At 40.2% G+C, this 23,358-nt stretch overlaps 1 protein-coding gene across 1 annotated transcript in view; it reads right to left on the bottom strand.

Moving 5' to 3' along the window:
- Positions 1-2,431: 2,431 nt before the first annotated feature.
- The window catches only part of tgfbr1b (transforming growth factor, beta receptor 1 b), a 32,583-nt gene continuing 11,656 nt past the window's right edge, over positions 2,432-23,358 (bottom strand). The window contains exons 2-9 of the mRNA XM_086065752.1: positions 19,164-19,415; positions 17,566-17,835; positions 16,024-16,254; positions 12,679-12,846; positions 10,916-11,072; positions 9,079-9,203; positions 8,732-8,862; positions 2,432-8,337 (exon numbers count right to left, since the gene is read on the bottom strand). Of these exons, the coding sequence (XP_085921878.1) occupies positions 8,212-8,337; positions 8,732-8,862; positions 9,079-9,203; positions 10,916-11,072; positions 12,679-12,846; positions 16,024-16,254; positions 17,566-17,835; positions 19,164-19,415 (1,460 nt within the window). The 3' untranslated portion in view covers positions 2,432-8,211. The remainder of the gene's footprint in view (positions 8,338-8,731; positions 8,863-9,078; positions 9,204-10,915; positions 11,073-12,678; positions 12,847-16,023; positions 16,255-17,565; positions 17,836-19,163; positions 19,416-23,358) is intronic.

Below are 23,358 nucleotides of genomic sequence, written 5' to 3'. Positions count from 1 at the left end.
TCGGTGTGGCTTTGTTTGTTAAATCCTTAATTAAACTATTATAACTTTATTCATCCTTACCCTTTAATTTGGAACGTTTTTTTAAACACAGAAACAGAAAACGTAATTATTATGGCCCTAATATAATTAAACCTAAGGCCTACATTCATAAAAATGATAGGAATGGACAGCTCCAAACAGTTGTGGATGAGGGTCAGAAATGTATTTAAAAAAAAAATGCTACTGAATAAATATTATTGGGGAAAAAAGCACTTGATAAGTGCAGATGTATTTGAAATTGTATACAACTGAATTGTCCTTAAGAAACGCACTGTGATGGATTACAATATCAATACAATAACTCAAGACACTGTAGTAGTGGCTTGAGGGTTTTTTTAAAGCAGTGTTGAAACTTTACAATTATTTTAAATACCACCAGAGGGCGCCGCCGTACTACTCTGAGAATCACTGATTTTCGTCATGTCAGAGATCACGCTGGGCTTGCAGTCTTAGACTCAGTGCTATTTCAACCTATAAATGTTTGCCTGAACTAACTCAAGCAAGCCTTTGTGGCATTTGCTTTATGTATTGGAACATACACGGTGAAAGAAACTGGCTTTCTTAACCTGTTCCCACGAAGTTGGGAGTCAAAAGCTGACTGAAACGCCTGGCAGCAAAAGTGAGTACACCCCTAAGTGAAACTGTCCAAATGTTGCCCAGTGTCAATATTTTAAGTCACCATCATTTTTTTTTTTCGCTTATCCGATGCTTTCAATTCCCCTTCATTCCCTTTCCTCCCTGCTTTTGTGAATAATAAGAGATGCCATGGGAATTGCGAGTCGATAGCGAATGAGGGAAACGAATGCAGTAGATCATTACGGAGGTCTGTTTGCACACTGCAGCGCTTGCTTACTGCTGCATTACCCCGCAAGAGAGGCCGTGGAGTTCCATCGCCTTCTAAAGATCGCACAACGTGCCACACGTTTATTCTGAGTGTCTTGTGCTGCAGTGGGCGGACAGATTTCCCTTGGGAAAAGTCGAAAGGCAGCTCAACTAAGTTTTTTTTTGTTTGTTTGTTTTACATACATTTACAAGAAGATGGCGTTGTGCACGCCCAACACATTTTGAAATCGGCCCATGCAGTGAGTGTTTGCGGGTAATGATGATGCGATTACTCGTGACTTGCACGGCAACGCTAACTGCGCCTCTGGGAGGAGATGGAGAGAGTGCAATGTTATCTGTGAGGCAGGGAGGGGTACTGTTTGTCCTGACGTGAAGAACTGCTTGTCAAGGCTGCAGACAGTATGCCGGGTGATGGATGGCGGCGTATGGATGTTGGCCCCGATGCGGCTCTGCTGCTGAGGAAGCGGAACATACAAATGCACTTCTATCTACATGACTATGAAGCTTAAAAAGAGGACGCTGTATGGAAAATTGGCTTTTAATGGACTCGTGACAGGTGAAAGTGCGCTATATATATAAAAATAAAAAAAGTTTTACCTGTCACAAGCTTTAAACACTTTTAAATGTATTTAAAAAATGTTCTTAGTAAGTATTGCTTAGCTAAAACGATACAGGAATGTGTTTTTTGTTGCTAATTATTATTAGCAAGTAAGTATATCATGACATAAATCACAAAGCGCTATGGGGTAGATGCCACGGACTTCTGGGTTGGTGAAAACGAGGAAGTCGGAAGTCCTTCCGTGGCATATACGCCATTAGCGCACCTATTCACCATTCAGATACAAATGTGACTACTTGTAATCTCATTTGCATATTGAACAGTGATTTGGTGTAACAATATATAGCTAGCAAAAAGTATGTGACCTTGCTGACAAGAGTGGACACTTCTTGGCTAATGTTAGCATTTAATTAGCACTTTGTGGACTCTTAGCTATAAATATGACTTAGTTAGCCAATTGGTTGTGTATATGTAAAGGGATACTTCACTTGATTTAACCATTTTCAGCAGTAAGAAGATATTTTGTCAGAAATTATATTAATAATAAAGATAATGACTGAAGATGACCGCGCATGCTCAAGAAACGGCTAACGCCCAATCACGGCTCATGTTTTCTGGGTTTGGTCATGTGACTTTAGCAAACTGATCCATGATTGGTGGTTTCCTGTTTTCTGAGCTTGTGTGATGTGTCTTCAGTCGACAGCAAGTGGCAAAATTGGGTTTTTAAAGGTATTAACTGTATATGAAAAATAATGAAGTTATCACAATGAGACAAAATATATTCATACTGCTGAAAATGGCTAAATTAATCAAGTATTCCTTTAAAAATTCGGATATTTTCAAATCAATTGATACTTGGTCCCAAATCTTGTTCAAAAAAGAAACGGCGCTGTGTGTATACAGTATATTTACTGTATATACAGTTTTATGACAGGTGATCATATAAAATTTTGTAAACACTGAACACGTGACCAATAAAAACAGCAACAATGTAGTGAAACATTCTTTATTCACACCATTTTCTACTCCAGCTATGTTAAAAGTTAACATGTTTCAGTCCTCTAGTTCCTATGATCTCTCATTCATCTGTACACACTATATATATTTATATATATATATATAAAAAAAGTCAAGATAATATGTTTAGAAACCCAAGAGGGGTGACGTGGCGAGAGGGGCTCCTCTAACACCACTTTGACTTTTTTCACCCCTCCGTTTGTTTTTAAGACAAAGAGCATATTGAACAAGGCATTTTTGTAGCAGAGCTCAGAATGGGGCTTGACATCTGTAAAGCACTTTTGACTGTACAGCTCACGTAGAACAACACGACCAAAACGGGTCATACACAGAGCATGGATGGCAAAAGTGGAATCGATTCCATCGATGTTTGGACTCGACACAAACACAACACGACGCCGCGTGACGGGAAAAAAAGGTACCACAGAAGAAAGAAAACAAAACTTCTCTTTAATTTCTTAAGCATTTCATAGAAATAAAACAATTCAGAGTAAACAAATAGAGAGTTTATTTACAGTGAGGTAAAACACATTGGTCTTTAAAATGGAGGTATTTTCTTTTCAAAAGTGATCTTTTTTTGTTTGTTTTGTTAGGTTGATTATGATTATGACGATGCTTCTGGATGACTTCTACAAAGCGAATGGACAATCGTGCAGTCTTGGCATTTGAAAAGTTAATGAAAAAAACAAAAACAAACACATCGTAAAGCTTTTTGCTACTTTTAATGCCATGACAGGTTCACTGCAGCCTTTCCGAGCAATTTTGGACCCAAGCCTTCTCGTTGCGTAATATTTAAATCCCTGTAGGTGAGCGGTGGGCTACAACGTGCTCGTTTCCTGAACCGATTTCCAAGCAACTCGTCCTCTTCACAGTGTGGATCACGTAAGCATAGACACTAAACCTGTGCGGACGATGCTCTGGCGGTTTTTGCATAAAAAAAAGAGAGAGGACGACCAGCGTTGCAGATATTTGCACGCTCACAAGCTGCCGCCGTGACCTTTCGGGTCGCGACGAAGGTTGCGATCCGGCTGGTCGTACATGCTCGGATGCTGGGTCGATACATTCACAGCTGTTTGTGGTCTGAGGTGGTAGAGCCCGCTGGCATAGTTTTCGGTGTCCCTCTTTTTTTTTTTTTAAGCTCTGAAAGACAGAGCAGGAAAACGGCTACTCGACTAGAAAAGGCATACAGTACGTGTGGAGTATACCTGACAGGCTTGGGACACCAAGTAGCTCAGACAACGCAGCTCACATCTTTTGATTGATAAATGAGAATTGCAAACAGACCTGAATCGGTTTCATTAAAACTCAGCCAACCGCAGAGAAGTGGGTTGTGCTGTAAAAAGTCACTTCTAATTTATAACAAATTGAAGATGGGCATGGCCAATATGGATTTTGAGGGCAATGGCGGAGCAAAAGGCCGATTAATTGAAAAAATAAATATATATATTAAACGAAACAAATGACTTTTTGGCCCCCCGAACACAACAGTTAAGATACAAAATACAGGAGGAACATTTAACTGTTTCACAAAACTTGGTCCAATAGTATTTGTTTCACTTTTCCTCAGTAAACATTGTTTATTAGTATTTTTTATGGTTTTATTATATTGGTGCATGATTTCCTTTCCTTTCGTTTTTTTAAAAGAGCTTATACCTGCTAATTAATCGGTATCCAAGTGTTTCCAAGCGTCCCTGTTTGTGCATGCGCGTTTGTTTCATGCATACTTAAATACAAATAGTTTCAGTCAAGTGAAACCTGAGCTGCAAGCTGCAGTGAAGTGTGGCCCTCGTAGCGATGAGATTAGAGCACGTGACGACAAGACTGAAAGGCAACAAAAGCATCAAGGACGTGAAAAGTTGCTGGATGAAGCTCAAATGTTGTGTTTTTGTACAGATAAGTCACCTTGCTTGGGCTTTGAAAAGAAAATGAAAGAAATAATAAAAAGGCTGCTGGTGACTTTTAAGACAAGGATGAAAGTTATCAGAGTTGAGACATACCAGAAGTGCTGCCGCTTTTGTTTAGTAATAATAATCCCAGAGAAATGACGTCGCTAATGGAACACAAAAGCCCCAGTCCCGCCCCTAAATGTTGCTTTTATTCCACCAACATCACCAATCACTTTATCCTCCAAGGCTTAAAACCGAGCAAGCTATCATTCCAGTCAGTAACCTTCAATTTTGACAGCGCAACAATATCCACTTTTTTTTTTCTTGTGACGTGAAAAAAGTTTCAGTCTTGATTTTTCTTTAACACTAACGAAAAACGACGACTTCACTTGCTATTTGCGGAACATTGCTTCATCATCAACTAGAAAGGTATGACCTGCACCGAGTCAGCAGACTTCAAACCCATCATTTGAGGCGTTGGCACGGAATTGCCAATCCACCACATACACCAACAAACCATGTGACCTATCGCAGGGTTAATTATGGTTAGATAGCTTTAGCTGTGTTCATCGAAAGGAAACCCACAGCAGGTCATGAACATTATTTTGGGAACGATATCCAATATTCAGGCTTTATAAGAATCTCAAGGAAATTTAGGCTAATTAAGAATGTTTCAACATGTACATTCGATTTTTCTTAAAACCACTGAGCTGGAGGATAAACAACCAATCAGAGACAGAATTGTTCAATTTGAGAGCAACGGGTTTGATTGATTTGCAACATGGAATAGAATTACTTGATTTTTTTTAAGCCATGTGAGGATATTTACATCCAATGCAGCTCGCAAAAAAAGGAAAGTGTCGGACAAATACACAACACGTCAATACGTCACAAAGCTATTAGGAAAAACACTTGACAAAATAATTTTTTTGGGCGGGGGGGTCAAAGTGAACACAAATAGATGTGGGATTTCTATTGCCCATGTAACAAGCTGCATTGAATTTGACGTTTTGGTCTGGGTATTACAATGGCTTTTGGCACAAAATAGCAAACATATCCCGTGATTGAAATGTACGGTAGCGCAAAATTTGCAACAGAACAAACACAACTCTGACAAACGGCGAAAACAGATGCTACATGTGATTTTGGCTGTACAGTGTACCGGCATCTGCTTGTAAAAATGATTTGATTCCGGCCTTAAAATCAAATGCCAGGCTGGCAACTTTTGAAAACCTCATTGGGAACATTGTACTAAATGCATTCAAATTTCTTGATTTCAAGTTTAAAGTCAATGTGTTAGTCTGCTCTTTAGTAGAACAACTGTGATGCATTAGTAACACTATTATTCCCAAAATGTAGGCATCTGACACACACTACAGTAGTAGCCTCTTGGACCCTACTAATAGCGTTAGCTAGTTAGTAGGCATGGACCAGTTACTAGTATGATGGTTTACCATGGTTTCAAACGAGCTCTTTTTTAACATTATTAGAATTATTATTTTTTTTTTAAGAGGACGTATAAGCAGGGCACAATAAGAATGGTCGAGTTGAATAAAAGAACCACTTTGTTTAAGTTATTGTCTCCAATTAACTATTTTCCTCCTCATAATCAGAGAGGGGCGGGGTGAGCAGTTACACACTAAGGAGGAAAAGGGAGGGAGCAAGATGAAAAGCCACTGCAAATACAGATTTTAAAAAATATTATTATTAAATGATGCCAGCGGGTACTAATTAGCCCTAAGGACAACACAAATAGAAGGTTGACATTAATCTAATCATTTTAATTGAACATTATTTTACTGTACCAAACATTCTGGGACTGTTGTCCGCCAAATATTTCAAAAAAAGAAATTGTTTAGAAATGTAGTTTTAACACCGGTTGGTTATCATACCGTCAAAATGATTTTTTTTAAACTTTTTTTAATAACATGTAGTTGTCCTGCTAGAATGCCAATGTGGTCCTATTAGTTTGCAGAATGTCATATAGTAGTGGAGGGAAAAACCTGAATTGTCTTTACTCATGAGGAAAAAGGATACAGAATAAATGCTCAAATGGATTTCTATAGGACTGCGATTTTTAGTCTTGCCAGTTTGAAGGGGATGATTTTGATGAGAATGGTGAACATCTTTTGATCATCTTTTTTCTTCTGGTCAGTTCTGATGACCTCTCGCATATGTACATAAAATAAGTTCTTGTCATTGGTCCCTCACAAGGATGACTTCTCTTTTTTCATTTTTTATTAAATGTTGTACAAAGTAACCCCAAAAATATATATACACAACTTGGGAAAACCTATGGCTTATTCTACTTTGAAACAAATATGTTGTCGCACAGAGAAGACCACTTTGCACTGTTGCACAAACAGAAGTTCAACATGAAAATTTAGTATCCAACGGATTATACTCAAGGGACAACATCAGTCATTCTTTGAAGTGTTTGAAATTTTTTCTCTCTCTCTCTCTCTCACACACACAGAGCTGCATACACGCCAGAAACAAATGCTTTGCACAGCAGCTGGCACGAACAGTTTTTTTTTCTTTTTCCAAGCACTGGCACTTTCCGGTAACAGCTGGACTGGAAGGCATGGCGGCAGCTGATTGTTGTTGTTGTTTGTGATTTTCGCAGAGTATAGAAAATACACATTTATCTACTGTTAATTGCATATGATGCAGCATGTTTGCCAAAACTGAATGAGGTCATCGTGTCCAGTTTTAAGTTGTCAAAAGAACAAAAAGTTGCCCTGCCACTCAAACGAAAAGAAAAGAAACAACAATAAATTAAACTGACCTTTGCATCTCCATAATAATACACGGGGAGATGGGGAAATAATACATCGGTAAGAAAATCAAAACCAGGTGCAAAATCGGCGCAGCGATGAGAAAGTTTGCACAAAATTCTGACTGGACCGCACAGGATGTTTTAATACTCTGGTCCGTGATTCAGTCCTCACTGCTACTCACATCCAACATCTCCGATGAATAATAATTATGCCCGAATACGATTCATCCCGGCTGAGCTTCAAAGCAATTTTTCAAATTGTCCAAGCAGACGACGACTTCATTTTGCTGCTCCCAGTACAACCAAAACGCTTCAGAAAGAATCATGAAGGACTTCCTGCATTTCAATCTACAGTTTGAGAACAGAGTAGTTTTCTTAAACTCGGCCAATTACAACCCTGTGCTCACTGTAGAGTCAAACTAATGATGGTTAACCCAAGTCTAGAATGGATTAGTGTCGTGGGAGCACTTTGTATAATCGTGCGTTTGTGTTTGTAAATTGTCTCTATGGATTGGGCTAATGTGACATATCACATTAGAGGAAAAAGGTATTGAATGAATGCGAGTAGCTTACAGCCGAGTGAAGTGAATAATGAAAGGCTAATATACAAATGGGGCGGTGAGGATGAACATGTAAGGCAGCTCAGCGGTCTCTCAGGTGATACCAGCTGAGTGTCTGCTGTTGAATCTACCTGAGGATGTCTGAGCGATGAAGGCTCGTCTGGATGGACTCTCGTCTCGAAGAGTCTTCCTTTCGTGAGTCAAGGAGCACGGAGGAAAACGGGCGATGCTTCCTTTAAAGCCACTCGCACCGCCTTGTCAGGCGCTGCCGTCCCTCGTCAGATTCAGCCGTTCATCCGCCGTCAATGGATTCGGGTGTGCAACGCACCGACACGCCTTCAGTTCTAAATGCAAAACTCACCATTGAGTGATTTAAGGGTGAGAAACAGACAACACTGGGGAAATAATGTCTGAGCTTCCCTTCCGCTCCGAAGGAGAGGAGCGACGAATGAATCAACAATGTCGATGAGAACGATGTAATGCTAATGATATGGATGCCAGTCAGAAATGGGTTTGGTAGTTTGCGGTCTACATCTTGATTCCCTCCTGTTGGCTGAGCTGCGACAGGGTCTTCTTGATCCGCAGCGCCGTGAGCCGGGCGGCGCCGTTGGCATACCAGCACTCTCTCATGATCTTAGCCATGACACGCAACGCCTGCAGAGAGGACACACAGCAACGTTTAACTCACCAGACTTAAGAGTTTTTCTATGCTGGCGAGCCATCGCTCGGATAATTTTGTGTCTTTAAGCTGCAAAAATCTGACTTGAGCGCTAAACTAAAAGTAAACAGAAAACAAACCCATTCGTACGTTGTGTATATTAACAAACCACATGATTATCATTCAAAAGCCAACAAAACTAGCATTGATATTGTGGCGTTACAAGCCTTTAAGTAACTATTTGAACACAAAAGCTGCAGCAACCAATTATCATTGAGAAACATACATAAATGTAGTAAAGTATTCTAAAATGCTTCCATTAATCTGATTCTCTATTTCATTTTTTGGGGAAAAATATAATGTATTATAGAAATACATGATTCTTTTTACCTCGCAGCTTTGCCAGCGATTGGGAATGTTAGGGCGAAGCTTCTGCTCACAAACCACCTTTCTCATCTCCTCCACTGATGGATCTGACTGAACCAGGTCATAATATGGTAGCTGGTAGTCCTCATGGATTCCTGAAAAAAAAAAAACATAAAAAATATATAGGTCAAATTACATGCTGTTACTCCTCCCTTGTGGTTTGCCTGCTACACTTTTTGGCCGTGTCCCTAATACTCGAGGCGTCAATAATTCTACAAATAACTGAACTCTTGTGTTCCATTTATCCACCATTCACGCAGTCAATTTGTCAATCTTCCAGTTATTTGAGTAACCCCACACTGCAATCTCACCTCCCATGGAGCAGCGACTGGCAATCTCCCAGAAGACCAATCCCATGGCGTAGATGTCAGCTCGCTTGAAAGATTCAAAGTGTTTCATGTTTATGGAGTCATCCAGTACTTCTGGCGCCATGTACCTGGAAAGAAAAAAAATAGGCGTGTTATGAATGCCATGTAGGATCTATTGTTTGAAAACTGTAGCACCAATAACAAGCGCCTCTAAAGATTATATACCGTTATTTGTTGGGACTTAAGTCAATGAAACGAAACATGACATATCCAGACTGAAGGCCACCAGAAACAAAGAGCTGAGTACTAACCAGTCAATACGCCTACTTCAACACTAATACAGGAAATATAGGACCAGAGACTCTTTAGCCTCCAGAGCAATAACATTGCTTGTACTCTGTCTGCAAGAAAAGTTTGCCTTATGGACAATAAAATATACTGAGCTATGGACTTGTGCTGTGTTTGAGCTATGGACCAAAAAGAAAGAAAGAAAGAAAGAAAATGTTGCCGGAAAAGTAGGCTGCTTCCTGCAGCACTTTTCCCTCGCTACCTTTCCGACATCTCTTCGCATCTGTGTGATCTGGTTTTCCATGTGGCACGCAATACAAAACAAATTGCAGAGTGGAAGTTGAATTTTCCCTTGAGGGATTGTAATTAGTATAATAAATTATAAATACAATTAAAGAGCCTTTGAGAGAGACTGTTTGTTGGGCTTCTCAAATAAACAGTGTCGAACAAGCTCTATCAGTTCCCAAGAGGAACATACTCATTTTTAATCACAGAGTATGAAGATGGAACATACGTGTACAAATTGGACCATATAGAGAAACAAATTATACATTGTTGATGTAATAAAAATCCATTTAACATTGGCCCAGCATGGATGTGGATGACAGCTGGCTCACATGCACGAAACAGGGCCACCCTCCAAAGAGGCCAATTTCAGCAAGACAAAAATATAGGGTGTGTAAAGTAGATATTAGTATTATTAATACTTGTGGCATTTTGATGAACGCATGTCACATACATATTATTGATAAGTTTTAAAAGTAAAAAAAAGTGAGTTTTCAAATGATTTTTATTATTATTGGTTACCCAGAGGGAAAAAATAAATAAAACTTGCACACTATTGCGTACTACGTGTCGAACTTTACAGGCAAAAAGTGCTTTCTACTGGGGAGACAAGTCAGAACATTGCCTTAGGATATGTGGCTGCTATCCCTAGGTCTTGCTTTTATTCTGTCTCTTCATGATGCATTTTTTGACTGGTGTGACTTATACTCCGGAGCGACTTGTAGTCAGAAAAATACAGACATTGTATTATTATTATTTTTTTTTTTTTTTAAACAACGTTCCCATAGAGCACTGGTTGAATAGGTTCCACAGGAAAAGAAAAACACAAACAGAAACATTTGTGAATAGCAAAACGCAAATAGGCAGGGAGGGGTTCACTATGCAATCTTCAATTTAGCCTCAGCTAACGACTGTTGATTTGAATGAACCAGTCTCGACTACAGGCACGAGCTTAATGTCTTGAGAGCCCAAGTGACCTCATCTGTCAATTAATTGTCTCCGATGGTTTTGGCACAGACTGACACTGACGTTCCACCATCTGGATTGGGAGGACTGACAACAGTAATGGATGACTGACATGTGGCAATGTCATTTACCGGAAGGTACTGAAAACGATGAAAGAGGAACCAAAGCCACAAAAGTTTTTAGTACTAAAGGTTAGAGATGCCCCACAGGTACACAAGGATCAACAAACATGTCACACGTATCATCACTTATCAGACACCCACTTACTGTTAACCCTAAGTGATTGCCTATGCAGCATTACCTTTTGGTTCCCACTCTGTGATTTGGAGCAATGTCAATTGTGTCAGTAGCGGAGTCATGTCGAACAGCTAGACCCAAATCTGCAATGCAGCAGGTTCCGTTCTTCTTCACCAGAATGTTCTTTGACTTCAGGTCTCGGTGAGCAATCGCTGGTTTACCTGGGGAGAGTCGCGGATCCAAGGCATTAGAGCATTCATAGAGCATGAAATACAGCTGATTAGAAATGCAGAGCATGTCCTCACTATTAAATAAAAGAAGGGAAAGTATAGGCACAACATTGTGGTGCATAACAATAATGACACAGTTTAAATCCAGAAAAACCTACAGTCGAATGAGTGGTTATCTGCAAAAAGGTGGCCAGGGGTGTTTGCTTACTCAACCGGAGCAAGCTTTTATTTGAATAAACCCCTTTTTGAATAATATTAAACCGCATTACCAATGAAGTAGATTTTATGGCAAGTGACACGTGTCGCGAAAAATGGAGCAAAACTGCAAAGACAACAATTGCAGTCTGTGCCCACTCATTCATGTAATGAAGAGGAAAACAAGGAATTAGCAGTGCAGGTAACCATGACGTTAATCTTAGAGTAGCAGACAAAGCTCATCATTGAGCCTCAAGTTAAAGTGGGTCAAGTTACTCTAACACTGTCAGCACGTGGACAAAGAATGTTATAAAACCCTGTTGTTTGTTGCGGCACTTCCTTTCGACCCTGGAGTTGTTTCCACAAGCTGTTATCGCTAATGTACACGATACTCCTGGCAAACGTGTGCAGTGTTTAACATTCTGAGTCCGACATGTAGCTCTTAATTTAAGTGCTTTGCCTTGCATTGCGCAGCCTGACCTTGGAGTGAACTAAAATTGTGAGGACATCCAACTACTTGGAAAGATTAGCAAGTGTCTTACTCTTGAATGTTTTTCACAAGCAAATGATCCTCCTCGGTGTAGAATGACGGACTCGCAAATAGTTTGGAAATGGCCTTAAAAACCTTCAGAGTGATGGGGGGGGGGGGGGGGGGGCAACAACACAGCAGCCAAATTGCTTGTGTCGGTTCTACTATTTAACAGATCTGAATACTCTAAACTAGCAATTTGAATGTGGTCTGATCAAATAGTAATGGTGTATATATTTTTCACGGGCAGCTGCAGCATTTTTGGATAAGTGAAAAATGTAAGTATATAATGGCATGGCGTCATATGTTGCACAGTCCATTTGCTGCTGAGTGGCAGATGCTTTTGAAGCATGTCTTCATATTTAAAAGCCTAACCCTGAAAAAATGATTTTCTTTTTCGCGTGGTTGTTCAGTTTTCAACATTTCAAATTTTAGAATATTGTGCCGCTAACCGCTGCACCCAAAATGTTTGACGTGGCAAAGTATAAAACAAGGCTTTGACAGCTGGAGAGGCTTTTTAGTTTGCAACTTTTAGCCTCAGGCAAGTTCAAGTTTACCTTCCCGATTTGTGTGTATAAAGGCTGAGGCACTTTCTCGACATGGGTAATGGGTAGAAACTGCTGCTATTTTGAGCTATTTCCATTTTCTCTCTCGGGGTTTAATGGAAAGTGTACAAAAACATTCAAAAACTTTGCTTTATTGAAAAAGGTTCTCACCATTATTATTCGTTTTCTTTCATTTTGGCAATCATTTGAATGAGGACATCTCATAGTCTAGTCGCGCTAGATACAAGGTAAGAATATATATATATATATATATATATATATATATATATATATATATATATATATATATATTCATGGTTACTCTTACCTTGTGTGCCAACAATTTCCATATGGAGATGGGCCAAGCCGCTAGCTGTGGACAGAGACAGCTTGATCATGCCTTCAACGGTGACGGTGTAGCGGTTAAGGTAGTCAAACAGAGAGCCGTGCTCATGATAGTCTGACACCAGCCACAGTTGAGTCCATGTTCCATTATCTACAGAGAGGGATAACAACATAATGTGAGTTATTACATCTAGTACAAACACACTTAAAGGTCCCATATTAAAATGCACTTCAGTGGGGTTTTCTGTCAATAATATGCATCCCGGGACTGTATAGAAAAACGTCCGTCCGCGACTTATTTAGCTTTCTCCTCCTATCTGAATTGTGTGCTTCAAACGGGCAAATTAAACTTCCGTAACAGTTTGACGTCACTAACTGGTAAAGGTTCGTCACCCCCACAGAAATTCGAGAAGCTGGCTGCTCATACGCTCCGTGGAGAGCAATGGAAAAACAACCGATCAGGAACAAGTGGTTGCTTCCTTCGTCCGAGTCTTTGAGAAAACAGTGGATTGATTTTATTTTTGAAGGACGTGTACCGACAACATTTCCCAAAGGGCTGTTTTGCTAATGAAAAGCCCGTTCAGAGCTGGATTTGCAAACATAATGGATCGGTCCCAGCGAGCGGTGTGTGGCACGACTGCAAACGTGAAAGACGTAAGTTTAACATTTTATTTGGAATATAGTTAGTGTCTAAAGTGGGAGCTACGTTTGTCGTGTGGAGGTTGTTTGGTTACAAGAGGTCAGATAAGATAAAGCATATGGTGGTTGGATAATAAAGCACCGGCCGAGCATCCCATGGCCGCTGGAGCATACATTATGTCTCTAGTAGGACTTAGCGTTCCGGAGATACGGGGGGCGGAAATCCCCCAAATTTCCACCTTTTATTATTATTCTGTATTGTTTTGCCAAGATACAATCCACTGTGGTTATTTTGCCGTGACTGGCAACTTGCCACCTTGTTGACATGACTTTGTGATGGTAACCGGCCGCTAAGTGGTCTTGACGAGACGGCTTGCACATTGCGACCGCGCAGTGGCCTAAATGTGCACATTTGTGTTATTCATAACCGCCTGAAAATGTCTACAACCATTCACGGCAAATCGGAGACATTCTCGACAAAATAACGCTCGCGGGAGAGTTGCTGGTTACAGCAAAAATAGTCACGCAAACTAATGATACAACACAGTGTCTGTAGTAACGTTATGCTACTTTTTCTTACGGTAAAACGTTACGCCACTTTCCCGCATATTAAAATAGTTCTCAAATCTCACTGCTTCTGCTCGGCCATGGCCGGGTCGTTTCCATTCACAACATTAGCACTTTGGCTAATCACAGCCCCTTCGAGGGAGAATGGTATGGCCTAGGCGTGGCCTGGTGCAGCTATTTACTTAAAAAGGGACACGTGCCGAAAACAGGCTGTTTTGAACAGGGCGTCTTTCTGCTGATTTAGGGACAGCAAAAATATTAGATCCAAAGTCAGTTTTGACAAATGCCTGTCACAGACTATTTTAGCATGTGGAAAAGTTTAATAATATGGGAGCTTTAAAAGAAACATATATATGTGTTCATTTTACTATTTCATAAAGGATTCTTGAAAGCCCTAAAAATTACAACAATTTAAATCCAGGAAACCCAGCACAGGGGAGAATTTTATCAAAGACCCCTCATAATACTAACACCAACTAATTGCCATATGGATTAGCCTATTATTTTTTTACCGTTTCACCCTCAATTTGAAAACTGACAATTTGTAATCAGAGTTAAGTTTTGGGAAAATATGTCTTTAACCGTTGGACGAAGACTTCAGCATGCCTCGCTCGATCTTACTTCAACCACCATCAAAGTATAAACTCAAAGCAGAAACAGAAGTGGGTGGCGATAATCCACACCAAAAGTTGTTTGCCGTCTGCCAATAAATGTCAGAAGATGAAAGAGGAAGACGGAGACGAGGCCAGACTATTCTAATGGAGCATTTCAGTGGAATGCCAGCCAAAGATTTTAAATAAGGTGAGCCTGGAGTTTACTGCAGCCACAGGTTGACTCGACTCAGCATTAAGAAGATTATGTAGGTTTAGTTTCATGTCTTGGAAGTGTACTATAGATGTATTATTTGTCTTGAGAGTGTTGATTGAGAAGGACAAAGAAGGTCAGTAGGACCTGCATGGTGTCTTTAAAGAACTGTGGTACTGCACAAGGAAGTCTGGAGTGGCAGAGAAGTATGTTACAATATTACAGGACATCTATGAGGGTAGTAGAACAGTAATGAGGTGTGTTATAGATGTGACAGAGGACTTAAGAGTGGAGGTGGGACTACATCAGGGATCAGCTCTAAGCCCCTTCCTCTTTGCAATAGTCATGAATAGGCCGACTGGTCAAATTAGACAGGAATCGCTACGGACCATAATATTTGCAGATGACATGATCTGCAGTGAAAGCAAGGTGGAGGAACATTTAGAAAGGCGGAAGTGTGTACTGGACAGAAAAGGAATGAAGATTACCAGAAGATAGAATGCGTGTGAATGAGAGGGATAGAGGAATAAAATAAGGCTACAGTGAGAAGGGATAGCGAGGGTGGATTCAAAACATACCAATTCAGTGTAAATTCAAACAGTGGAAATGTGCTCCATAAATAAGCACTGTAAATACATACTTTACTACTACGGTGTACCAAAAATACTAGCCTTAGAGATACAAAATATGTTCTGTCTTTTCTTTCACTGGCTCAAAAGGCCCATCTACATGGGCACCCAGTAGAGGGAATAATAAGCCATCGTTACATTGCACTGCACTGCGACAGTTTCTTCTAGCTGTAGACCTGTGTTTGTGTGTTTCCTCTCACCTTTGTTTCGGAACTCTGTAATCGGAAAATAACACACAGGAGAAGACGTGTAATGTTGCATTCTATGTCTATGTTTGTGCGTGTGCACCCGCATGTGTTTTTTGATGATGTTTAACATTGTGTTAATGTCTGCTCAATCTTCACTGGGGAGTTTTACTCCTCCACACTGTCTAGCAGTCTGCTCATTCCAACCAACAACCGCCTGCACGACTTCACCTCAAGCAACAGTTCCCTTTGTACAGTAAAAACTCAAGGCTCACCTGTAGTCAAACTGCCATCGCACGCATTTGCAGATGAACGCATTACCAGAAAAATCTATTTTTAAGGAACCTTGAATGTATTGCAACGCTTCAAGGCACCCTATCAAACTTTCAACATTTGTATTCCTCTCTGATATAGTAATGTTGTCCTTGTACATCTATCCTGGATGCTAAACTTGATATTGCACACATAAGTGCCTCAGACTAGCATACTCTTGGAAGAGCTCACCTTTGTTGTCTGCGGCGATGAAGCCCAAAATGTTCTCGTGTCGCAGCATCACGGTTTGGTAGATCTCAGCCTCTCGAAACCAAGACCGCTCCTCCCGCGAGGAGAAAATCTTTACGGCCACTTCCTCACCACGCCATTTACCTCGCCACACCTCCCCAAAACGCCCTTTCCCTATGCTCTCCTGGAGGATGATGGTCCTGGCAATGGTTCTCTGGACAAGAAGTGGCAGGCCTGTAGAAAAAGCAGACGGCCATTCAAAATTATAATTGCTGACATCAATGCTAACTTAAGCAAAGGTAAAAAATTAAAAAAAAAGAGACAGTAAAAAATGTCATATTATTACATTTACAGGCCAGGAAATTAAACCGCGGAAAAGTTTGTCAAGCTCACATGGTTCAATCACAAATTTGGCAAACATGAGAATTAATTTTAAATCATCTGCTGGTACTAAGAGACCCCACACAAACACAAACAGTCTGACTGGGAAAAGTAATTAAAAAAGCCCACGGAGCTATGTCACACCTCACATTTACACATTGAAGCAGTCACATGCACAATTGCACATTGTGCAATATGGCGTAAATAGCTTGGAGGACTGGATCCAAGCACTCTCTTGGCAGCATGGAAGAGGTGCCACACTCTCCACGGAGAGATGACTGAAGCCAGAACAGATACTCTAAGCATGTGAGTGAGCCTTGCCTACACAGAGAGGAAGTGTAAATTGCTAGGGATGTTTGGAGGCACTTGTTTTCAGACCCATTCCAGTACTCAACTCCTGAGTAGTTACCGATATCACTAGTACCCGGTTAAAAACAACAACCCAAAAACAAACAAGCAAGCAAAAAAAAAAAAAAGGAGGAAAAAAAATTGATTACAAAACAAACAATGACAGATAATTTTAAATAAAGACCTATATATATCCCAAGGTAGCATGTTTCCTTAAAATGAATTAAAAACAATGGAATTTTTCTGTTTTTTGTCAAACTCAATTTTGAGTTCTGTCGGAATTGCATAGACAATCAAGAATTAAAGTTTAAATAACACTCTTCTTTCTCCACATCAGTAACTTCTGCATCATTTGACGGCAATTGTGGCTGGCGAAGCAATTTATTGCCAGACATTTGCCTTATTAAGCGGCAAAAAAAATTCAACCTCATGTGTGGCATTACCTCGAGTCTATTAGATTTTTATTTTATTTAATGTGATATTAAAGCGGAACTCCACTAGTCCAAATCGCTGATTCAGGGTACATAAAAGGATCATATAAAAAGGAGTATCACCCTCTTGACAAGCTGAGTATTAAAAATGTGCCCTTGGTAACCGTTAGGTATAAAATAAGAACTACAAGCACACACGGCGAGAGATGCTGCCAAGAGATGTTATTTTAACACCTTGGTCCTTGTCTTATTCACACTTAAGCTTAAGTATATGAACTGCACCAGATTTCCTTTCTTGGCTGTTTTTGTTTTTCTTGTTTTTGTTCCCAACAAAACAGACGGCAAGACAATGACAAACAAAATGAGCAAGTCGGTAGCAGCATACCTGATCCTGAGCCCGAGGTGGTCATATCATAGATGAGGTCCTTCAGTGTTGTCCCAACAGTGATGAAAGGGTGGTCCATGGAAGGATCCTCCTCATTGGGCACGCGGTGGTGGTGGTGATGGTGGGCCCCTGCCCCACCGGCCCCCAGCCCCCGGTGGCTATGGCAGACATAGAATGCCAAAACGAGCAGCAGGCAGAATATACACACTGGCCCGGCAATCACTGCAGCAAGAGCCACAGGTCCCAGAGATGGCGTCTTTGTAGTGGGGACTGCAGGACAAAAGAACACACAGACATAGGATAAAAATAAATAAATATATATATATATATATATATATATATATAGTGTCCATTCATGTCTTTTTTATATATATATATATATATATAAAAGACATGAATGGACACTTCTCAGCAGGATCAACTAAGAATAAGTAAGAATAAGGCGGGTTCTGTTGTGGAAACAAAGTTGGACAGCCTGACATCTGTGGCAGAAAGGAAGACAAAAATAAGCTTCCGTCCATCAAGGACAATTTATGCGGTAAATAATAACCTCAAAGATGTTCAAAAGAAAAAAGAAAAAAGAAAAAAAAGCAACATCTCAGAAGGCTATTTCAAACCATGTTAGTTCCAGGAAATGGAATAGCCTTCGATGCCTCACTGGCCATTGTTAAGAGTCTACTTTTGAGATAAAAAGAAAAACACTGGTGATTTATTTTCCTGGGCGCTGACTTTGAGGTTATCTGTGATCACTCATCAAGTTTGTTTGAAAGAAATGTTAGCTTTAATTAAGACTTGCTCACAATTAAACTTAAAAACTCGGAATTTATGTAGTCTTACTAAAATTATACAAATCAAGCCAAACATTCTCCCCAGTTGTGCAAATCTGACCTCTGTGTTCTACTGTTATGAGCAAATGTCTGCTGCGCCTTGTTTTGGTAAGAGGATGACAAAAAAAGCACCCGGGTCAGCCTAATTTCAGTGAGCACCGAAGGATTAACTCAGCGTGTGTTTTGTGTTTTCATTTCAGTAGTTTTTTTTTTTTTTTTTAAGTGAAAAGGATGGTGGTGGTAAGGAAAAAAACAAGAAATAAAGTAAACAGTATCCCTGTCCAATTTTTGAGCCTAATTGAGTGTTTGTTTCAGTGTCAGTAAACTAGTTGGGAGATTATGATGACTGATTTGGCACATGTCGTTCGTCGTCTGTTTTCAGGAAGAAATCCTGGTTACTCGTGTTATTTTGTTAGGTCAACTAGAATACATCACATGCTTTTCAGAAAGGTGTCCAATTGAGTTGAATCAAAAAGTTGCCACGTACGGTTCTTTGGGCCTAAGGTCTTTACTCTGTACATGTTGCATCTCACTTGAGGACAAGAAAGTCGAGGTTCGAAAATGTACTATGAATATGGAGGTTGGATTGGGTGGAACAATCAAGAATGTAATTGTAGCACTTTTTGCATTTGTAAGCGTCTGTTAACACTGTTGATTTAATTGTACAGTCTCCTAATAAAATGCCATTTAATACTCAGTCCAAAATCTCCTGAGGAAAAACTGACAGCGCTGGCTCATTTTGAAAATATTCAGTATTATGTGTGGTCTCACCAGGGAAAACGGTGAGGTCAGGGTCCTTGTTGCAATAATCGGTGGTACAGCAAATCGGATAAAGGCCTGTGTCATGCTTGATAGATGGGGCACAGATGAAGGGTCGATCCCGCGGGAAGAGTTCTTTTTCGGGAACACATTGGCGCAGCTCCGTCGTCAATCGGTTGCCGGTCTTGCGGATATTGACGAAACAGACGCCATCTGTTGTGCAGCTCGAGTTGGCACTGCAGCGCTCACAGTGACATTGGAGGCCTGTAGGGAAAATAAGGAAGAGGAAATGGGTGTTAAGTTACAAATGAGGTGAAACTATCCAAACAAATGTCTTTAATAGAAAACACATTTTCACTTTGTCCCTTGAAAGACAAATCAATAAATTTGCACTACGTGGGGAACCATTTAAAGACAACAATACTTTTAAATACAGACTGTGATGAAGGTGTAGGATGCACACTTATTTCCTTTCCGCCATATCTATGTTGAGACCATGTTGGAAACATATGAACTATTAGGAGAGTACTGAGACACCCTGTAATTTTTTCTCAACATTACCATCACCTGTAAAAAATTCTCAGCAAAAATGAAACGCTCTCCAGATGAGTCCAGAATAGTGGATGCAACAGGTTTTTAAAATAAATGATCAGTTTTGTTTTGTTTGCCATCAAAAGCCCATACTAAAATTTTACAAAAATAATGGACATGTGCAAGTTTAAAATTAAATGTTAATAATAATAATACCATAAAACACTTGATTTTAAGACTACAACAACGAATAATATAAATGTGAATGTGTGTTGTGCGGTTCTTCATTCCTATGTACTGGCATCTACCTAGAACAAGTAGTGGTGGGAAGATTGTGAGCCTGCCAATACTTTGACCTACAAAATGAAAGACTTATGGTAACCACTTTCTCTCGTCTTACTACTACTACCACTATCAAGACAGGCGTTCTTGTTAAAAGTACTGAAACAATTAAAGCAGCTGTGGGAAGGTAGGCAGGCAGTTAAACACAACATATTATATTACAAAATATTTTTTCAACAGCGAGAGCTGCACAACCACAAGTGTGTTTTGTGAACATCAGGGCATGGAAACTCCCTGACAGAATGAGACGATACGTCACTAAAATTGTCACTTGGAATGTTTGCTGTTACTCGCAGTCTTCCACTGTTCACACGGACACACGCGCATTTGCTGTCTGTCGTTTGGAGTGTACTAAATTCAAGTAGAAATCTGCAGGAAAGGATATGAAGCTGTTAAAGTAAAAGTCATTTTTTGACGTATTTATTTAAAACTTCCTAGGCACACACTTAACCCTAACTCTCGAGTTCTACTAACTCCAAAAACAGCACATCCCACAATAAACTTTCAAACAAAAAGACCACCGGATAGATCCATCAGCAACCACTACAATTAGACCCTTTTCGCAGCAGTTACTTCCAAAACTCGTTTGTGAGTGCTGCCTTATTTCCCCAAGGACAAGAATTGGTTTATGGTAACTTTGCAGCCCAAAGACTAATAGCAAGACAACAATAAAAACATCATATAGGACTTGGATTTTATCTATTGCTGGAATGGGACGGAAATGCTACACCCTGTGAGGAAAGGCTTGACGTATTCTTGTGCATGCATGTGACAGTAAAAGCAGAAGCATAACAGTAGCAGCCTGACAGCATCCGCTTAAAGATTTTGTCATTTGTGAAGACATAATTAAAATTTAATTAATAACGATTGCAGAGTTTCTGGACTCCCAGGGGTCCGCAAAATAATCTGCAATACTTTAATAAATGGGCATTTAATTACAAAAATGTGAATAATTACGCATACCAACCACTGCACCCACAAAAGAAGCCATATGAATAAATCCCTTCGTTTTGGGCCAATACAATTCTGATTTGATTAAAACATCATGTAAAGCACTTGCTCGGGTTTTAGCGCATGCTCCTCTTCGCCCCTCTTAGTAGCACACTGATTAAATGTTTATTAACTTGCCGTTAGATACGATTTTATCTTGAGTTTGGTCCGTCTGTGGCTTTGGCGCAGACTAAGGTGACCACTGACATGACACGTGTGATGTGTCAGAAAAAAAAATGAACTCAAATTATTCAGTCAATGTAATATACATTTTTTAAATCTGTAATCAAATTGAATCGTAGCCCTCTGAATGGCAAGAAACTCCCTAGCTACCGGTGTGTGATGGGAGTGGCTATGCAATGCCAACTCCAATCTGGGACGAAACTCGAACCTCCTGGATGTTAACACTCCCATCCGCTGAGTCTGGACCATCACAGGGCACCTCCAGAATGTGGAAGTGGAGAAGATGGAATGGTTTGATGAGAGTCCAGACCTCAATCCAAATGAACACTTGTGGGATCGGTTTGGACACGTTTAATGCGATTGAGTGACCAACACAACCACACTGGTTTCAATTCAACTCTTCAGATGACTTGATGATACAATTGCATGACAGAAATAAACACAGGTTAACACTAGCTCCCCCCGTCACCCTGCAGAATTAACCACCCCAAGAAGAGCCAATACTGTGGACGTGAAAGCTTTTCACCTCGGCTTTTGCACGTACAGTTCCTACACCATCAGTCACTTATTGTGAGTACTGAATTAATGTAGACATGTCCTCATTTATTCATTATAAATTAAAGTGTCCTTCCCCCTAGCACAGAGTAGACAGGAGCTCAATGGTACATCAGTCATGGCTGACTAGGTTAAAGCAAAACAACACATCTACTAAGACAAGATCTTTAAATAATTAACCTGACAGACACATAGCCTGTTATATATCGTCACAAACATGAGCAGAATGAAGAGTAGAGTACACCAATGGAATTCTGGTGAAACATCTGCAGACTGGTGGTAGAATAAAATGTGCAGTTGGCAGTCAAGGAATGATTTCGTCTCGCAGCAGACTTCCTTCTCCCGGAAATCCAGACAGGCACTTTTAAAGTAGTTGTGTGCCCATGTTCTGAATGCTACGGGCGGAGCCGTTGGAAAAATACTCAAGACACCAGACAGCTAAATAAAAGCCAGATGACACTGATCTACTCTGAGTCAACCTCAGGACAGAGAATCCTGTCTGTCGCATCAAGAGACACCCAGACGCCGGTCTAGACAACAAAGTAACTTCCTCGTAATGCCAAGTAGGAATCACCTGAGAAAGCCCACAGCTGGCATAGTTCTGCGTAAAACAAACAAAGCAGCAAAATGGTGGAGGTATTTTTCTCAGATTTATGCGGTGGGTTCAATTTGGAGGGGTGATACTGTCAATACAACAGAGGTGATCAAATCATACTGCAGTGATGGTTTGATGACATTTATACACACTACATGGTCATATGGTTTCTTGTGTATACTAAGGTTAGAAAATGCGGGAATTTTTTAACAGCAAAGTAGACTGCACGGGTTATTCCTAGCTGCATTGAGAAGGAACCAGAAACATACTTTCAATTTCATGCATTCAAGGAACTCGAGCCAGTCCAAGCTGGCTTCTGATGAAGGGCGAACTACACCCTTGAACTGGTCACCACAGAATCAGGGCACATGGAAAACCTAAGCAGGTTTTCTTTTACATTTGTATATGAAAATGCCACCAAAAACTGATCATTCAGGGGTGTGTTGTTGTCTTGCTCAAGAGCACCTCGACAGTAGTTTGGAATCAGACTAGCTGCCATTTATGTGTCAACAGCTTTCATTGTTTTCGCCACAGAGGGACTTGAACAGTGACCCTCCAGTTCCAAAGTTCAATTCCTTAAAGAAATATGAAATGGCAGACAGACAAGGCCAGTCTCGGTTGCAATACAGTTGACTTAATCTAAGACAAAGATTTGAATGACGCCAGTTAGAGAGGCAGACAAAACAAACAAAACATGGACCAAAGGTCTGATACATTGCTCACAAGGCTTGCTGTTTCTGAGAAATTGTAGAGTACATTTTCTCTTCTTAAAGCCTCTTTACAATCATCCATAAATTGATGCTAATAAAGCTTTGTATAAACAAAATAGAACGTTGATAATAAAGTTTTATTGTCCAAGAGTCATGTGAAAAACTCTCTCATCCCTCCCTGTCCACACAATTGTTGGATAATGCATAGCGCAATATCAGCTACTGCTTTCAACACAGAGGCACGGACGGACACATTGGGCAATGGAGTCTTGAGTGTTGAACTGAAAAGATCTGATGTGAC

The sequence above is a fragment of the Leptonotus elevatus genome, chromosome 21 (assembly GCF_054856555.1).
Source record: "Leptonotus elevatus isolate MCC_2025b chromosome 21, RoL_Lele_1.0, whole genome shotgun sequence".
In the NCBI taxonomy this organism is placed as follows: domain Eukaryota; kingdom Metazoa; phylum Chordata; class Actinopteri; order Syngnathiformes; family Syngnathidae; genus Leptonotus; species Leptonotus elevatus.
The sequence above is the reverse complement of the archived record's forward strand: the minus strand, read 5'-3'. Positions and strand labels throughout refer to the sequence as shown.